At 54.8% G+C, this 18967-nt stretch overlaps 1 protein-coding gene across 1 annotated transcript; it reads left to right on the forward strand.

Annotated features, from left to right (window-relative positions):
- Positions 1-15260: 15260 nt before the first annotated feature.
- On the forward strand, positions 15261-15752 carry LOC133906962 (uncharacterized). The gene has a single exon (XM_062348932.1). The coding sequence runs from the start codon at positions 15261-15263 to the stop codon at positions 15750-15752; it is 492 nt and encodes a 163-aa protein (XP_062204916.1).
- Positions 15753-18967: the final 3215 nt, after the last annotated feature.

Below are 18967 nucleotides of genomic sequence, written 5' to 3' on the forward strand. Positions count from 1 at the left end.
TTTCTTGATCTCATCTTTTAGCTCTTTATTCCCCTCTGCAAGTTTAGTATCAACAAGCATAGAGGAAGAACTAGCATCAAATTTGAGCTACAAGGTATATCTAGTAATTCATCACAAGAAATGGACATGTCAACCTTAGATGCAATGCATGAACTAGATACACATGGTATGTCATCAATTAAATCACATGTAATTCCTATGTCTATTTTAACATTTTCGGATACATTGGCCACAAGAGAACCATAAGCTTTTTTGAGCTTCTCATGAGTTTCACTAAGAATCTCATGAGATAATTTTAGCTTCTCGTAAGATTCCTTAAGCTCATCATGAGACCGCAATAGCTCCTCACATAAGTCTTTCAAAGAAACATTTTTCTTCTTTAAATTTCTCATTTTAGATTTATCTTGGAAAATATATTCGTCCATGCCTTCAAGCATCTCAACAAGATGATCATAAGAGTATTCATGATCATCATCATCATAAATAATTTTTACCTTCTTATCACCTTTGACCATAAAACAATATAGTAATGTAGATGAAGTCGAAAGCTCATCAACATAGGCACATGAAGAAGAACAATCATCTTCATTGTTAGAGCTTGAGATAGAAGAAACATTCATAATCATTAACTTATCAATGTAATTATAATTTGTCATGTTGGTTCCATCATATTTTTCTTACAATTTGATCCACATGTCATGAGCAATTTTTAAATTTCATATCTCATAGAACATATCTACACTCAAAATACTAAATAAAGCATTAGTAGGTATAGCATCTATATGTAGGCATTTCTCTTGCCTTTTTGTTGGAGCATGGTTTTCCAAAGCATAAGAAAAACCTACAACTACGATCCATCATATCTTCAGACTCATGACTTTAAAATAAGAAATTATGTGTGTTCTTCAATAAGTATAATTAGTGCCATCAAATAAAGGTGTCTCACAGGGGTATTCTATACAACTAGTTGTCATCTTTTTTCTCTAGGGATGATTAAGTCCACTAAAAAGAGAGACCGAACTCTGATACCACTTGTAGGATCAAGGAGGTCAACTAGAGGGAGGTGAATAGACGGTTCTAAAAATTCTACAAGATATAACCAATTCTAATACAGAATTAAAAGATCGATTACAACACATATAAAACCCCTAAAATCTATATCTCAACAAAGTGATCAGTTCTATGTTTGTCAAGGTTTGCAACCTGGTGTGGTATGTAAACAATTATAATTTTAGGAGTGTAAATTGTACAATGTAAATAAGCTTAAGTATACAAATAAAAAAAAGACACCGTATTTTTTACCGAGGTCTCGGAGACTTGTCGGTCTCCTCTAATCCACGTTGAGGTGAGTTCAAGCCTTTAACCGCTCATCTATCAAGTATGCAATTCTCACCACGAGAAGAGGCTCACCACGAGCAACTTGATCTTGAGACAGATTAATCCAATGAACCACTCACTATCTCAATTCTACTAGAGTTGCACTTTACCACTCCGGCAAGACGTGCACAAAGCCTCTCACAATCACACCGAACCTTCTCACAAGATTCTTTGAGAAGATCACCAGATCACAATGCCACCACATCGTCTAGGTGTTGTTAAAACCTAAGAGTAACAAGTCAAGACAAACTCGACTCTCACCAAGTGCATAAAGCTCAATCACTAATGCAAATGCACTTAATTCTTGCCTCACAACCCTATCTATATGCAACACATGAACAAATATGTGGAGAGGATTTCACTTAGCTCAAGTATGCTCAATGGGGTAGGAGTGATACTCCAAGTCACTGTAAAAGGGGTATATATAGGCTACACCACCCAAACTAGTTGTTATACCAAAAGCTGACATCTCTGCGCATCTTGCTATCAGATCGTAGTTCACCTGGCAGTCGGACCGCCACTGTACCAATGACTCTAAAACTAACTGTTGCAACCTTTTCACCTTTTCAACGTTCAGATTGACCCTCTTGGCGGTTGGACCGTCATCCTCTCCAGGAAAATAGAGGTTCTCTACAAGCTTCGGTGATCAGACCGGCCTCCTTAGCGGTCGGATCACCACCCGATCTAGAGAGATAAGAGTTCTCTATTAGTTCCAGGAGTTAGACCGCTCATCTTGGTGGTCAGACCGCCACCCTGGTGGTTAGATCGGAATTCTTGGCGGTCGAACCACCATTCCCAGAACAGCAATACCGACACTCAAAGAAACAACGATAACTTTTGAACCCGATGTCCGATTTATGTGATCTTAGACTCTACGAAAAGCTTATTCAGAGAGCTACACATCCCAACTAATTTATTGATCTCAAACGCATTGGATCAAACCTAATACATAGTCAAAAGATACATATAATAAAAACTACATGAATCTTAATCTTTTGCAAAACAAATTTGCAACCTAAAGGTTCCATACGACCAAGGGTTAAAGCATTCACTATGACAACTTGAAAAATACCTTTGCAAACTTAGTGACATGCCATACGGAGTTGGAACATAAACTTCAGCTATTTGCAAAACCCATTTATAAACTATAGCATCCTACCAAAGAAAGTATACACATATAGGATTGAGCTTATCAACACATGATAAAAACTCAAGCAATCGTCAAGACCCCTCTTAATAGTATGTCATTTATCCTATCAATACGGTCAATTTTCTTCTCTAATTACCATTGATCGATAAAAGAAAATACCATATATTTTATATCTTTGCCTTGAACTAGCCATCCCTTTGGACTTGACGAACACATCATCCAAGTCCCGATATTTCTTCTAGGCTTGTCATCAACTCTTCACTTGATCTTGATAACAATGTTCATCCTCGCTTCCCATCTCGATCCTCTCTTGATCTTCCAAAAGCTTAATGAAGTTCACTTGATTGCGTCTCATGCACCAAGCATGGAAGAATTTTCTTTTCACAATATCTTCATCCGGTTCACCACCGAGATATGAACCACAAGCATCAAGCACATAACTTATCCACTAAGCTTGTATTGATCTTGATCTTTCAACTCGGCACATTGAATATCTCAGTTCAATATTTTCCTTCATATAGAACCTAACTCCAACTTACTCTCAAGCACATAGCACATGGGTTAGTCCATAAAAATCAATTGACAATCCATAACTTTAGTTACTTGATCTTCACAAGTAACTTTGGTCTTCACGCTAATTTTCAGTTTTCTTAAGACCATCCTCAAACTCTGAGGTCTCTTCCTCTCTAGCTTCTTCTTCATCACATGAGCATCACTTAGAGCTCAATGACTTCGATGTATCTCTTTGATCTTATTGCATTCCTCAATGAATCAATACTTTATCACTTATGCATCTCCTATGGAATAACCTGCTAATAATTCTCAATATAATTTTTAGTCCACATATATTTCATCACTTATCCGAGCATCACTTAGAGCTCATTCATCTCGATGTATTTCTCTTGATCACATGGCATTCCTTAATGAATGCATGCTCAATCCTCCATATACATAACCTATGGAACAACCTACTAATAATTCTTAACACAATTGTTAGTCTATATATATTATCATTAGTTACCAAAACCATACTTAGGGGCTAGATGCACCTTCAGACGCTCAGGCCAGACGGCCACAACTCCGATCACTGCTACCGGGATGTGGGTTGAGGGATTATCACCACCCTGATACCCACCATGGTCACAAGTGCGAGAGGTTTCCACAACTCTCCTATACCCTTTGGTGCTCTTAATTCAGCTAGGCACACTGAATTGGCAAGTGCTAGCGGCTTATGATCTCTATTTCCCAAACAAGAGTTTCCCCAATTTAATGGTTTTAGTCCTAAGATTTGGATTAGAAAATGTGAAATGTATTTTGAACTATGTGAAGTTCCCAAGTCAGTGTGGGTCAAATTTGCTATCATGCATTTTGAGGGATCTGCTACATTCTGGCATCAATCAGTAGAGTCACAAATTTCTAGGATGAATTGGAGGGAGTTGTGTCACGCTATAGGAGCTCATTTTGAACATGAGCAGGATAATGAACTTATTCGTCGATTTTTCCATATGAAACAACTTAACTCAGTTATAGAGTGCATAGAAAAACTTGACGAGATAGTCCACCAAATACCTGCTCATGACCCTGGCTTTAGTTCTGTAGTCATTACTAATAGATTCATAGATGAAATCAAAGAGGATATTAGAGTAGTTGTTTTGATTCATAGGCCACATGTCTTGGATATTGCGGGCTCTCTTGCTATTTTTCAAGAGGAAGTGACATTGGGAGTTCAGAGGAGAGATATCAAGTGAAATGATGGTAATTCCTTCTTGAGGAATATTAACAAAAGTGCTGCTCCAATGAGTGCAAAGACTTCTCATCACAACCTGGTTGATGATTAAAGAATAGTAGAAGCACAAAGAAGCAGAAATGAAGAGGATAAATTGGCAGCTCTCAAGACTTATAGAAGAGCCAAGGGGTTATGCTTCAAGTGTGAAGCAAAATGGGGGGCCTCAGCACACATGTTATTCTACAATTCCTTTACATTTTGTAGAAGAGTTGCGGCAGATGGTTTCTGACACTGGACAGAACACAATGGAACCTAATTCTATTGGTGATTCTGATTTCTGAGAAGACCTCATGGCTATTTCAGCTCAAGCAGTGTCCGGTGTAGATTCTAAGAGGATCATGAGATTATTGGGCCAACTGCAAGATTCAAAAGTTATAATGCTCATTGACTCCGGGAGTTCTAATAGTTTCATCAGTGAAGCACTAGTAGTTAAGATTACTGGATGGAAGGAATTAGCAATTCCATTGAAGGTGAAGGTAGCCAATGGGGGGGCTTGCCCTATGCACCCATGAAATCCCTGACTGCGAATGGTGGGTACAAGGTATATCATTTTCAACCACTCTTAAGATTTTTCCTCTTCATTGCTATGATATCATTCTCGGCATGGATTGCTTGGAAATGCATGGTCCTATGAAGATAGATTGGGTTGATAAGTGGGTGTCTTTCAATTATTGTGGATCTGACATTAAGCTTCAGGGAGTATATTTCAGTTCATTGTTGTGCTACTCAATTGATAGAAATGGCTTACTGAAACTTGAGCAAAAAGATGAAATCTAGTGTGTAGTCCAATTATATTCCACAGAACCTGATATGTGCAAGGTTGATTGCCATGAAGAGATTAAGAAACTTATACACAAGTTTGCAGATGTCTTTGAAGAGCCAAATGGGTTACCTCCTACTAGAACATTTGACCACACAATTCCTTTAATCTTTGTAGCGATACTGTCGGTGACACAGGAACCAAGGGTCCTCGAGTCCTGAGGCCAGATCAGCAGTTTGCCACACGGCGCCCTCCCGCGGGGATCATCTCCACGAGGTACGAGAAGACTAAGTCCCGGGAGAGGGTGCTTGGGGCCATGAACAGTGGTCCCCGAGTACCCGAGTTTCCCGATGATCCAAGAAGACCAAGTGCCGAGAAGAGAGTGCTCGGGGCCGTGAACAGTGGCCCCCGAGCACCCAAGTCCCCCGACGACCAGAAAAGCCGAGTACCAGGAAGGGTGTGCTCGGGCTGCGAGCAGTGGCCCCCGAGCACCCGAGTACCCTGAGGACCCAAGGAAGTTAGTTCCGAGAGAGAGTGCTCAGGGCCGTGAACAGCGACCCCCGAGCACTCGGTTCCCCGATGACATGAACAGTCAATTCCGGGAGAGAGTGCTCGGGACCGTGAACAGTGGCCCCCGAGCACTCGGTTCCCTGAGGACCGAGAAAGGGCATATCTGGGAGAGAGTGCTCGGGGCTGTGAACAGTGACCCCCAAGCACTCGGTTCCCCAACGGCCTAAGAAGTCCTTCGCTGGTGGCCCCCACAGAGGTCCAGCGGTGAGGTGTCAACCAGTGAAAGGCCCGATGCCGCATTTAAGAGGGCGCGTGGCCTGTCACTTCCAACTGCTCCTGCCACGCTCGGTGTCAGTCCCTGCCACGGCGTGATAGGGAGGCATGGGGACATTTAATGCACGGGTCCCATCCCGCGTCATCCGGCGCGCCTCGGGATAACATTGCGAGGCCCAAGACACCCCGCCTGCTGCCCTACTGTGTCAGGCGTACAAGACCGAGCGGGCACGCTAGGTCGTTCGGTGGCTGTCCGGTGGGCCCTCTCCGCGGTGCCCGTTGCAGAACGACATCATGACGAACGAGACCGGACGGGGGCGCGTTTTCAACCCCCCCATCACTTCATGTGGCAGCCCATGATAGTTGCTTTCCATTTATAGCGCCTTGGAGCTTGTGCCCTCCCTTTCTGGGCACGCTACCGCCGGTGAAGTATTTAAGGAAGGGCCGGTCGACACAGAAAAAGGGACTCAGAGATAAGAAAAAGAAGAGAAGAGAGAACACTCTTGGACAAGCACAGAAGCTGAGATCACCGAAGAACAAGGAGCCCGAAGCTCTAGGATAGACAAATATTCTTGTAACCAGCAACATCCCTAAGAGACATTCTCAGTGCATTTATAACATCCACACAGGAGTAGGATATTACGCTCAGTGCGGCCCGAACCTGTCTAAAAACCTCAAGTGCATTTACTGCATTCTGCATCCGGTCATTCCATTCCACCTGCCATCGCATTTACGCCCATTTATTTCTCCCGCAAAACAGATTCAGAATCATCCCTCTGGCCGAATCTCAAAGGGGATCCCTCCGGATCCCTGCTTGAGGAGTTCACCCTTCGACAGCTGGCGCGCCAGGTAGAGGGGTTGCATCCCTGAATTTGTCTTGTTTTCCTGCAGAAAAAATGGCAGGTGGCCATCGTCTCCGACGCACCGGCTCCAGCTCCAGTGAGGAAATGGAGCCCCTCGCGCAGGAGGCCCCAGTCGCTGATGCTCCTCAGCAGCAGCCACGGTCCGCCCGCATGGCACTCCCCTCTCACGGGGACCATGGTGCTGGGCCCAGCAGGGCCGTCGCTGCCTTTGCAAGCGCACCGCCTAACCCTCAGCAAGCGGTAGAAACTCCTGCCGCGAGGTCCACGTCTGGACAGCGCCGAGCGCCTTTGCGGCGTAGGCTCGCCTTCGGCGATGCCAGTCCTGGGAGCGCGCTGCTTGCGGCGCAAGCTCTCCTCAGGCACCCGCCAGTCCAGGCGGTGGGGGAAACCCCAGAAGGTCGCTGGCTCCAGGAGGTGGCCGCTCTGGTGGGCACGGCTCACTGTTAGGTGCTAGCCGAGAGCTCCCGCGCTACCTCCCACCGCGGTGCAACCAAGGCCGGTCCATCCTCGGGTGGTGGCCGAACCGGCCAGGGGGCCTCCAAGCGGAGTGCCGCCCCCTTGGCCACTACCGGAGCTTAGGACCTACGCTTGCACCTCAATGAGCAGAGGGCCGTCGAAGATGCGTGTGTTACCCTTGAGAGCCAACGAGAGTCCCGGCATGAGGCCGAAGCTGAGGACCAGGCCTCCTTCGTGCCAGCCCATGACCGCCGGGGCTCCCCGGCTCGCCGGCGTTCACCGCCCAAGGGCGCTGCCCGCGCAACAGGGTACGGCACAGGCTGCCGCGCCTTCACCAGCCAGCTACGCCGGGTCAAATGGCCCACCAAGTTCCGGCCAGAACTGCCGAAGAAGTACGACGGGTCCATTGACCCCGTCGAGTTCCTCCAAATCTACACCACCGCTGTCCAAGCGGCTGGCGGCAGTGAAAAGGTGATGGCCAATTATTTTCATGTAGCCTTGAGGGGCTCTGCTCGTTCTTGGCTTATGAACTTACCCCCAGGATCCATTGGCTCCTGGGATGACATCTGCCACCAGTTTATGGCAAACTTTCAGGGCACGTTCACGCGCCCCGGCCTGGACTGCGACCTTCACGCCGTCAAGCAGCAGGAGGGGGAGACGTTACGGCGCTTCATACAGCGCTTCAGCTAGGTCCGCAACACCATCCCGCGGATAACCCCCCACGCCATCATTGTCGAGTTCTGGTAAGGTGTCCGCGACGAGCGGATGCTCGAAAAGCTGGGCACGCACGAAGTCGAAACCACCGCAGAACTCTTCGCGTTAGCCAATAAGTGCGCCAAGGCGGTGGAGGCTCGGACGTGGCATGTTCCACGCCCTGAGCATCCCGCCGTCGATCAACCAGGTCCTTCCAGCTCTGACAGGCGGGAAAAGAAAAAGAGAAGGAGGTGCGAGGCTGTCCCTGTCGTGCCGGCCCAGGGCCCTGCCCATGGGCCAGCCCAGGAGCCTGACCGCTGGCTAGCGCGCCGGGCGGCCGCCGACAGAAGGCCCGCACCCGCAAGAGCTACGGCCCCTCCGAGGGCTCCGGCTCCCGCGAGGGCTCCTGCTCCCGCAAGGGCCCCCGCTCCTGCGAGGCCCGAGCTGGGGAAGTGGTGCCAGATCCACCAGACCGAGTGGCATGACCTCATGGAGTGCCGCACGGTCAAAGGTATCATCAAGCGGCGCCAGAGGGACCGCGAAGAGCCCCGCAGGGGCAGCGACGACAGAGCCGCCCCCGATAACCAAGAACTCGGCTTTCAGGAGCTTGAGCACACCGTCGCTTTCATCGATGGAGGCGCGTAAACGCCCTTGAAATGGTCGGACTCCCCAATCACGTTCAGCCTTGCCAACCACCTCGCAAGTATTGCAGGCGTGGGGCGACTACCCCTGGTAGTGTCCCGCACCATCTGCAACGTAAAGGTCAGCAGAGTGCTGATCGACGGGGGTGCAGGCCTGAACCTCCTTTCTCGAGAGGTCTTCGAGAAGCTGCAAGTGCCTTCTAGGCACCTAATGTCGTTGCTCCCTTTCTACGGGGTGACACCCGGGCACTCCCTGCCCCTCGGGCAGGTCGAGCTACCCGTGACATTCGGGAGCCGGGATAACTTCCGGACAGAGGACGTCATCTTCGATGTCGTGGAACCCCCCTCCCCTACAACGCCATCCTCGGGCGCCCAGCGCTCGCTTGGTTCATGGTGGTCACCCGCTACGCATACCTCACGGTCAAGATGCTGGGCCCTGCAGGCCCCATCTCCGTGCCCGCTGAGACCGGCAGCGCCTTCTTTTGCGCCGAGCAGCTATACTCGGCCTTGGTCTTAGCCCGGGCCAAGGTCGAAGGTCATCCAGGGGGCCCGGGACCCTCTTTATCCAAACTCTGACTCGCTGCCGACACCTCCGTTCCTACGAAGGAAGTCGTGGTGGGCGAATACGCTTCCCAGGTCGTTCGAATCGACAGTGACCTGGGCGGCAAATAGGAAAGCGCGCTCGTCGCCTTCCTCCGGACCAACGTCGACGTGTTTGCATGACAGCCGTCAGATATGCCCGGGATCCCTAGGGCGGTGATCGAGCACCACCTCGCCGTGCGCCCGGACGCACGGCCGGTGAGGCAAAAAGTCTGGCGGCAGGTGCCCGAGCGCCAGGAGTTCATCCGGGAGCAAGTAAGTAAGCTCCTTGACACCGGCTTCATCCGAGAAGTCCTCCACCCCGAGTGGCTGGCAAACCCAGTCATTGTCCCGAAGGCCAACATCAAGCTCCATATGTGCGTCGACTACACCGACTTAAACAAGGCTTGCCCAAAAGATCATTTTCCTTTACCCCGTATAGATCAGATTGTAGATTCAACCGCAGGGTGCGATCTTTTATGTTTTCTAGATGCAAACTCTGGTTATTACCAAATTCGCATGGCCATATAGGATGAAGAAAATACTTATTTCACCACTCCGGTGGGGACTTATTGTTATGTATCAATGCCATTTGGTTTGCGCAACGCTGGGTCGTCTTTCCAGCGCGCTGTGCGCATTACCCTTGATTCGCAGGTTGGCCACAACGTCGAGGCTTACATCGACGATCTCGTGGTCAAATCCCGAGACTGTGCCACCCTGCTTGAAGATCTGGCCAAGACTTTCAACAGTCTTCACACTACCCGCTTGAAGCTCAACCCCGAGAAGTGTGTCTTCGGGGTACCTGCAGGCAAGCTCCTCGGTTTCTTGGTCCCTAGCCGAGGAATCGAGGCCAACCCAGAAAAGATCCGGGCCATCGAGCAGATGCGACCCCCGGCTCGACTCAAGGAAGTTCAGCGTCTCGTCGGCTGCATGGTGGCCCTCGGGCGCTTCATCTCCAAGCTCGGGGAGCGAGGACTCCCCCTCTTCAAACTCCTGAAGAAGACCGGTCATTTCGACTGGGCGCCGGAGGCCGAGCAGGCCTTCCGCGACTTGAGAAAGTATCTCACCTCGCCTCCCGTACTGGTGGCCCCCTCCGAGGGAGAGCCTTTGCTGCTCTACGTGATGAGTGCTCAGGGCAAGGTGCTGGGTCCCAGCTCCTGGCCGCCCCCGGGCAGTCTCCAGTTCTTGCGGCTCCTCCCGACCAGGGAGTCGAGCCCGAGCACTCGGCCAACCACGACCACACCGCTGAGCTCGGGGGCTATGATAAGCCCTCGGGTGAAGCCGCAGTCCAGGCCCGTCGTGTATAGTGACCAGTGTACTTCGTCAGCGAAGTCCTCCGAGATGCCAAGACAAGATATCCTCAAGCTCAAAAGCTACTCTATGTCGTGCTCGTCACTTCCCGGAAGCTGCGCCACTACTTCCAGACGCACAAGGTCTCGGTGGTTACTACGTATCCGCTGGGGCCAATCCTCCGGAACCGAGAAGGCACTGGGCGCATCGTCAAGTGGGCGGAGGAGCTGGCAGAGTTTGATCTGCACTTTGTCAGCCGTCAGGCGATCAAAAGCCAGGCGCTCTTTGACTTTGTGGCAGAGTGGACGACCGTCCCCGAGATCGACCAAGAAGAGATTTCCGCATATCCCGGGTACAATACGCCTGGGTACTGGGTTATGCACTTCGACGGTTCCCTAACGCTGAAAGGCGCAGGGGCCGGAGTGATTCTCACCTCCCCAACATGAGAAGAACTCCGGTACGTCGTGCAGCTGCAGTTCCGAGCAACCAATAACATGGCGGAATATGAGGGCCTCATCGCCGGCCTCCGGGCTGCGGTGGGCCTCGGGATTCGTCGCCTCCTGGTCAAGAGAGACTCCCAGCTGGTGGTCAACTAGGTGTCGAAAGAGTACCAGTGCACGGATCCTCAAATGGCGGCATACGTGGCGGAAGTCAGGAGGTTGGAGAGGCACTTCGACGGCCTGGAGCTGCGGTACATATCTTACCGCGACAACGCTCTGACCGATGACCTTTCTCGCCTGGCCTCTTCCTGTGCGCGCGTTCCTGTCGGAGCCTTTGAAGAAAGGCTCACACGGCCTTCCGTCCTGCCTGCCGACCAGGATGAAGGGGAACCCTCGAGCCTAGTTGAGGGGACCCAGGCAGCGCCCTCAGTGGGGAGCCCCGTCAGGGTGCCGCCACCCGGTGAGTGCGCTGCGCTTGCTGGCGGTTCTCAAGATGCCTTATAGAAGGACGAGATCCGAGGGTACTTAAAAGAAAATTTTCTTCCTGAGGATGATGCCTCTGCCGAGAGGATTGCACGACAGTCCAAACACTATACCATAGTAGACGGGGGTCTCTATCGGCGCGGCACGGACAGTGTCCTCCTGAAATGCATCACCCGGGCAGAAGGCGGTGAGCTTCTCACTGAGATCCACGAGGGCAATTGCGGTGGCCATGCATCGTTGCGCACGTTGGTCGGGAAGGCCTTCCAGCAAGGTTTCTACTGGCCTACAGCTCTCCAGGATGCTTCCGAGTTGGTTCGGCGCTACAGGGCATGCCAGTTCTACGCAAAGTAGATTCACCAGCCAGCTCAGGCTCTTCACACCATCCCCCTGTCATGGCCCTTCGCGGTCTGGGGGCTGGACATCCTGGGTCCATTCCCCCGAGCAATCGGGGCTATGAGTACCTCTACGTCGCTATCGACAAGTTCAGAAGTGGTCGGAGGCGGTTCCAGTCATCAAGGTTACCAAGAACATGGCGCTTCAGTTCATCCGCGGTATCACAAGTCACTTCGGCGTCCCGAACAGGATCATCACCGATAATGGCACTCAGTTCACAAGTGCCCTGTTCGGGGACTACTGCGAGGACCTCGGCATCAAGCTCTGCTTCGCCTCCGTCGCTCATCCTCGGAGCAATAGGCAGGTTGAGCATGCCAATGTTGAGATACTGAAGGGGCTCAAAACCCGGACCTACGACGTGCTCGCAAAGCACGGGAAAGGATGGATCGATGAGCTACCTGCTGTGCTGTGGGCCAATCGGACCACGCCAAGCCGCGCCACTGGGGAGACGACATTCTTCCTCGTGTATGGCACTGAGGCGGTCCTCCCCTCTGAGCTCACTCTTGGCTCCCCTTGGGTGCATGCCTATTCCGAAGGTGAACAGGAACAGCGAAGGCGTGACGACGTCGACTACTTGGAAGAGCGCTAGCGGCGTGGCGTGCCGCCGTCCGAGTAGCCCGATACCAGCAAAACCTGCAGTGCTATCATCAGCGTCACATCCAGGCCCGGTCTCTCGAGGTTGGGGATCTAGTTCTCCAACGCGTTCAATCGCGCGAAGGAAGGAATAAATTGTCCCCTATGTGGGAAGGCCCCTTTACCGTGATCGGTGTCCCGCGAGAAAGCTCTTTTTGGCTGGTTGCGGAGGATGGGCAGCCGCTCCCAAACGTGTGGAACATCGAGCATTTGCGCAAGTTCTATCCTTAGATGGGCATGTTTGTGCTCGGGCCAACCAGACCAGGGGTCCCCCCCCCCCCGCCCAAGTTGGCCGGGGGCTACCACCAACCATGTAAGTCAAGTCACCCAATCTTGTACAAAATTGTCAATATATATTATCATTGTCCAGTTCTTATTTCAAATTTTATTTTCTCTCTGGAATCCATATGTTTAATCTGTCTAGTGAGATGCTCGATTGTGCGAGAAAAACATGCTCTCTCATTTTTCCCGTTGATAAAAGAATCCCGATCGGTATGCGCGCAGGCAGTTACCGCTGACCTAAGTCTGTTGTGGTAGGCTGTGGTGTTCGGTGTCATGGCAGCACCCCGAGCATCACCGAGCCTCTGGGGTTCTCGGGTAATCCTACCACTTGAGCAAAGAGTGGTCGGGAGCCTAGACCCTAGGGGCGGGCTGTCGGTGCTCGGTCTGATCAGTCCTTCTCGGGCGCCACCGAACCATAGGACCTCTGGGTTATGCCTCTGTTTGTATACTTCGTCGGTCCGGGTATTCGAGAGGTCTCGGGTCAAAAACGATAGCAGTCTATAATGAGTACCGCACTAACAGAACGCACCAAACAAAGAATCTTTTCCTATTTCCCAAAGCTTACAGATCAACAATCGGGAACAAAAGCAGCCTGACCACGAGGGCCTCCGTGCCCAGGGCGCTGCTCAAGCCTAGGGGGTCCTCGGGTAGTCCTACCGCTCGGGCACGAGTGGTCGGGACCGCCTGGCCCCTGGCTCTCCCTCATGCTTTCTAGTGCTCGGGCGCTTCGTCCAAGGGAACCAAGTTCCCGGGCACCCCGAGCTCGGAGCACATACCCCTCTTGGATCGGTCGACCGAAAGGCTGACAGCTGTCCGGTGAGTGGCTAAAGTTATACGAATTTACATTCTTACTTATTCAGCAATCTAATGTTCTCGAGCTATCCTCGGGACCCTCGCATTCTAATCTGTTCGGTGAGATGGTGTCCTTGCGCACAAAACCCTGCCCACGTGCTCGCTTTTTTCAAAACGACAGAACGGACAGTAGACAGGTGTACCGTACGAACGGCAATGCCTGACCGAAGTCCTTCATGGTGGTCGTGGTGTTCGGCCCGCTTGGCAGTACCCCGGGCACTACCGAGCCTCTGAGGTTCTCGGGTAATCCTACCGCTTGAGCAAAGAGCGGTTGGGAGCCTAGACCCTGGGGGCGGGCTGTCGGTGCTCAGTCCCTTCCGTCCTAGCCCAGGCACCACCAAACCGTGGGGACTCTTGGTCGCATTTCTGCTCGCACGTGTCTCCGGTCTGCTTGTTTGAGTGGTCGCAAAGTGGAAAAGCATTCACTGGTCGTGGCGTGCTCCGTGCTGGATCGACCTATCTCCCGAGAAAGGAAGTTCGTGCCTTTGTCTCTTGACTTAGCCGCTGCAGACTCGCGAGGGCTCGGGGGCTGAATGCGCGGATTGATCCCACTACTCGGACGCGGAGTGGTCGGGGCGACTTCGTTCTCAGGGGGGGGGGGAAGGTCGGGCTCGGTCCGGCTAAGTACTCATCGGGACATCAAGTGAAAAGAGAAAAGACTTCATCAAGCATTAAGACAAACGTCAGAGTTGCGATCCCAAACAAATGCTTCCATTATATTCAAAAAAGAAGAGCTATTCAGACGGATCACTCCCATATTTACAACAAGTCAAAAGAAAACAAAAGACAAAAGCCTAATCTAGGTCGGCAGGCTCCGGAGGCGGCGAGGAGTCTTCGCTGCTGCTGCCACTGCTCGGTACCAGCAGCGGCTCCCGTGTGAAGCAAACCGCCACCTCGGCGGCGACGCCTCGGACAGCCTCCCAGGCGGCCTCTTCCTCAGCCTCGACCACCCCCTGCCGGGCTGGCTCCTGCGAGAAGTTGGGGTCCCGGCTCCGATAACAGGCCAGGTCGTGCTCGGCCACCGCTTGGGCCAAAGCGCGCCCTTCCCGGGAGGCTAACTCCTGCATAGCCCGGGGAAGAGCCTTTAGTCGCCGGCTGATCTCCTCGAAGCCGAGGGCGATGTGGCCGATGGTCTCTTGATCCATCCCCTTCTCGCCCATGTTAACTCGCCCGAGCCCGGCCACCCTCACGGACCTCCGTGCTTGCCGAAGAATGTATCGAATCATCAGCTTGACCTTGGCCCGCTCGGCGACGACGGTCTCGAGCTCGTCCTTCGCGATCTGCAGCCGCTCCTCGAGGCTAATCCCCTCGGCCGCGCTGGTCGGCACGCCGTTGGTCGTCGGGGCTTGGCCCCGCTTCACCTGGTCAGCAAGGGCAGTAAGGGCCCGCTCCCGGGAGGTCAGCTCCTCCCGAGAAGTTAGGGCCGCCGACGCCGTGGCAGTCTCCTCCTCGCGCAGGGTAAGCTGCTCCTCCCGGGCGTCCTGAGCCGTCGCCGTGATCTCGATGTCAGTCTCGCGGACCGCCACCTCCTCCTCCCGACGGAGGACTTCGGCGCGACTCCGCTCGAGCTCGTCGTTCCGACGGGCTAAGTCTGCCCGGGAGGTCTCCACAGCCTTCTCGCGTGGCACGATGGCCTCCTCCCGAGCACGTACCAGCTGCTCCCTGGCAAGCAGCTCTGCAGCCTGCCACCGCGATATCTCCCCTAAGCGGGCGGCCTCCTCCTGCACGGCGACGGCCTCCTCGCGCACCTCCTCCAGGGCCTCCCGCTCCTCGGCCACTGCACGCATCACTCCGAGGCAATGCGGGCCTCTAAAAGCCGACCGACCTCCTCCAAACGCCCCCTCTCCTCGACGAGGGTGGTACGGTCGGCCTCGAGCTGCGCCCGCTCCCCCGCCACGGTCGCTTCCAGCCGCTCGATCACCTCTGGGGCGCTTCCTAGCACGTCCGAGAGGGGTTCTGTGGCCTGGCTGGACAACGGCCGGGCACTGGGTCCTCTGCGAGCCCTCTCTGCAGAGGCGCTCGGGGTCCCCGATTGCTACCATGCCGATGCCGCCCTCGCTGCGGCCATTTGCCCCGCCCTCGAAGTGCTCGGGGCGGGCTCGGCCGGCGCCGGCTGCTCCGGCGCGGCCGCTGCACTCGGCTCAGGGCACGGCGGCGCCTGCGGCTCCGGCTCGACCGGCGCGCTTGGCTCAGGCGCGCTCAGCTCAGGGGCGGGAGCCGGCCTTGGCACTTCCGGTCGCCTTTGGTCCCCGGCGGCATCTTTGGGCAGCCTGAAAGCAAACAAAGGTTAGTCCCCTAACTTACCCCGGGCGAAGTGCGCTCAGGAAAAGGAAAATACTCACGCAGACTTTGGTCTGCGGTATTGCCACCAGGACTCTGGGATGTTGAACTCTAGGCCCTGCGGCTTCGGCTCGGAGTCTGCCCTCCTCCTCTTCGGCGGGGGGCTCTGTCCCTAGGGCCACTGAGGGGCCGCCGTGGAGCCCGTCTCCGGCGGCGGGTCGGCTTGGGCACTCGCTATAGAGCCGCCGCGCCGGCCTTGGTCTTCGGGCTCCTGCGCCCTGGACCTCGCCTCCGTCGCGGATTCCGCGCTAGATGACTGGCTGCCCCGGCCTCCCTTCTTCGCGCCGCCTGCCGACGGCCGCTGCCGTGGAGGCGACGGCGACGACGAGGACGACGGTTGAGGCACGAACGTCCGGGGGCGCTTTCCCTTGTCCCCAGGGGCCGCCGCTCCGCTGCCCCACGGCCGGCCTATGGCCTGCCGCCCGCGGCACCCCTGCCGCCCATCTGCGTCCGGTCGCCCGAGGCCTCCCTGCCGCCTACTGGCGGCCTGCCACCTGCGGCGTCCAAGCCGTCGGTCCTTCGGGCGCCTCCCGTCTCCTCGTCCACCCCGAGGATCTGGATGGTCCCGGGGTTCCGGCGCCCCGACCGGTCGACCAAACCCTGGGCGTCGAACTCGGGCAGCGTCGCTTGCAGCGCCACTCGGCCCGAATTTGCGCAGAGCGCCAACTGCTCCCGGGGAAGCACCGCCCGGGTCAAGTCTTCCACGCCGGTCACCACCCGGAGCAGGCCCGCCAGCGCCGCCTCATCAAGGTCCCCGTCCTCGCCGATTCGGGTCCTGGTGATGTCCTGGGGGCCCGTGCACATCGAGCTGGGGCGCACCCGCTCCCGCAGTGGTGCCAGGCGGCGGCGCAGGTAGTCTGCCACCACCATCACCGACGTCAATCCTGCCTGGCTCAGGTAGTCGATGCGGTTCAGGACTGGCCGCATCCGCTCGTCCTCCGCCAGAGCCGCCTCCCAGATTGACCTCTGGGGCTCCGCCACCACCTCCGGCAGCGTGAGGCGGTCGTGGGGGCTGACATCGACGTAGACCCAGTTGCGCCGCCAGTCGTCCCACTTACTCCGCAGTACCTGGGGGATGTACAGCTCCGCCAAGCCGTCCCGCAGCCGAAAGTTGCAGCAGCTGGCGACGTCCGCGGTGGAGGAGCCCCTCTTCTTCCCGGCCCGCCGCAGCACGAAGAAGTGGCAGAACAGCACCACCGACGGCGGCACCCCCATGAACATCTCGCAGAAATGCCCGAAGATGGCCAAGATGACCACTGAGTTCGGGCTGAGGTGCGCCAGCTGGATCCCGAACGTGTCCAAGACTTGGAGGAAGAACGTCGAGAATGGCGGCTCCAGTCGGTCCGTGACGGGTGGGAAGCTCGCTGGCCTCACCACCAAGGCCTCCCCCTGGCCTTTGGGCACCATCAACTTGCGGACCTTGTCCACCCCCTCTTCGTTGACAATCCTCGACTCCGGCAGTATGCTATCGGGCCCCTTGTCACTGCGGCTGCTTCCTGCCCTCGGCATTGTTTCGGGGTGGGAAGTGTGCTGGAACGGGAGTGCGCTGCTGGCCTAAGGGAGGACGAAAGCTCTGGAGCGCAAGAAAGAAGAAGAAGGCAAGAAGGCTTGATTGTGAAAATGGCGCAAAGGGGCAACAGTTCGCTCCCCTTCTCCTTTTATATCATAGGGATTTCAAACGACGCCTGCCGCGGCGCGCTCGGCGAGACGAATTTCCTTGACCGGCGCGAGCGCTAGGCGAATCTCCCTCGGTCTGCACGGTTGTCAGCAGTCGTTAGGCGCACTACCCTTGATCTGCGCAGTTACCACGCGCACCGCCTGCCTCGTTGTCATGTGCCTCGGGAGTCAGCTGGACGCGCGTCCGTTCAGCTCCTCGCTGGGCCGTACCAGAAGCCTGGGCCAGAGAGGCCAGCGCCTAAAAACATGCCACTTGGCATCGGTGCTGGGATCGGCCTCGATTAAGACGAGGGTCCCATCCGCAGTCTCTAGGCCATTGCCTGCCAATGGGCCCGGGGGCTGCTATCGGTGACACAGGAACCAGGGGCCCCCGAGTCCCGAGGCCAGATCAGCAATTTGCCACGTGGCGCCCTCCCGCGGAGATCATCTCTGCGAGGTATGAGAAGACTAAGTCCCGGGAGAGGTTGCTCGGGGCCATGAACAGTGGTCCCCGAGTACCCGAGTTCCCCGATGATCCGAGAAGACCAAGTGCCGGGAAGAGAGTGCTCGGGGCCGTGAACAGTGGTCCCCGAGCACCCAAGTCCCCCGACAACCAGAAAAGCCGAGTACCGGAAAGGGTGTGCTCGGGCTACGAGCAGTGGCCCCCGAGCACCCGAGTACCCCGAGGACCCAAGGAAGTTAGTTCTGGGAGAGAGTGCTCGGGGGCCGCTGTTCACGGGAGGACATGAACAGTCAATTCCGGGAGAGAGTGCTCGGGACTGTGAACAGTGGCCCCCGAGCACTCGGTTCCCTGAGAATGGAGAAAGGGCATATCCGGGAGAGAGTGCTCGGGGCTATAAACAGTGACCCCCGAGCACTCGGTTCCCCGACGGCCTAAGAAGTCCTTTGCCGGTGGCCCCCACAGAGGTCCAAAGGTGAGGTGTCAACCAGTGAAAGGTCTGATGCCGCATTTAAGAGGGCGCATGGCCTGTCACTTCCAACTACTCCTGCCACGCTTGGTGTCAGTCCCTGCCACGGCCTGGCAGGGAGGCATGGGGACATTTAATGCACGGGTCCCATCCCGCGTCATCCGGAGCGCCTTGGGATAACATCGCGAGGCCCAAGGTGCTCCGCCTGTCGCCCTGCTGTGTCAGGTGTACAAGACCGAGCAGGCACGTCGGGCCGTTCGGTGGCTGCCCGGTGGGCCCTCTCCGCGGCGCCCGTTGCAGAATGACATCATGATGAACGAGACCGGATGGGGGTGCGTTTTCAACCCCCCCGGTCACTTCGCGCAGCAGCCCATGATGGTTGCTTTCCATTTATGACGCCTTGGAGCTCGTGCCCTCCCTTTCTGGGCACGCTACCGCCGGTGAAGTATTTAAGGAAGGGCCGGTCGGCACAGAAAAAGGGACTCGGAGACAAGAAAAAGAAGAGAAGAGAGAACACTCTTGGACAAGCACAGAAGTTGAGATCACCGAAGAACAAGGAGCCCGAAGCTCTAGGATAGACA

The sequence above is a fragment of the Phragmites australis genome, chromosome 2, assembly GCF_958298935.1.
Source record: "Phragmites australis chromosome 2, lpPhrAust1.1, whole genome shotgun sequence".
Classification (NCBI taxonomy): Eukaryota; Viridiplantae; Streptophyta; class Magnoliopsida; order Poales; family Poaceae; genus Phragmites; species Phragmites australis.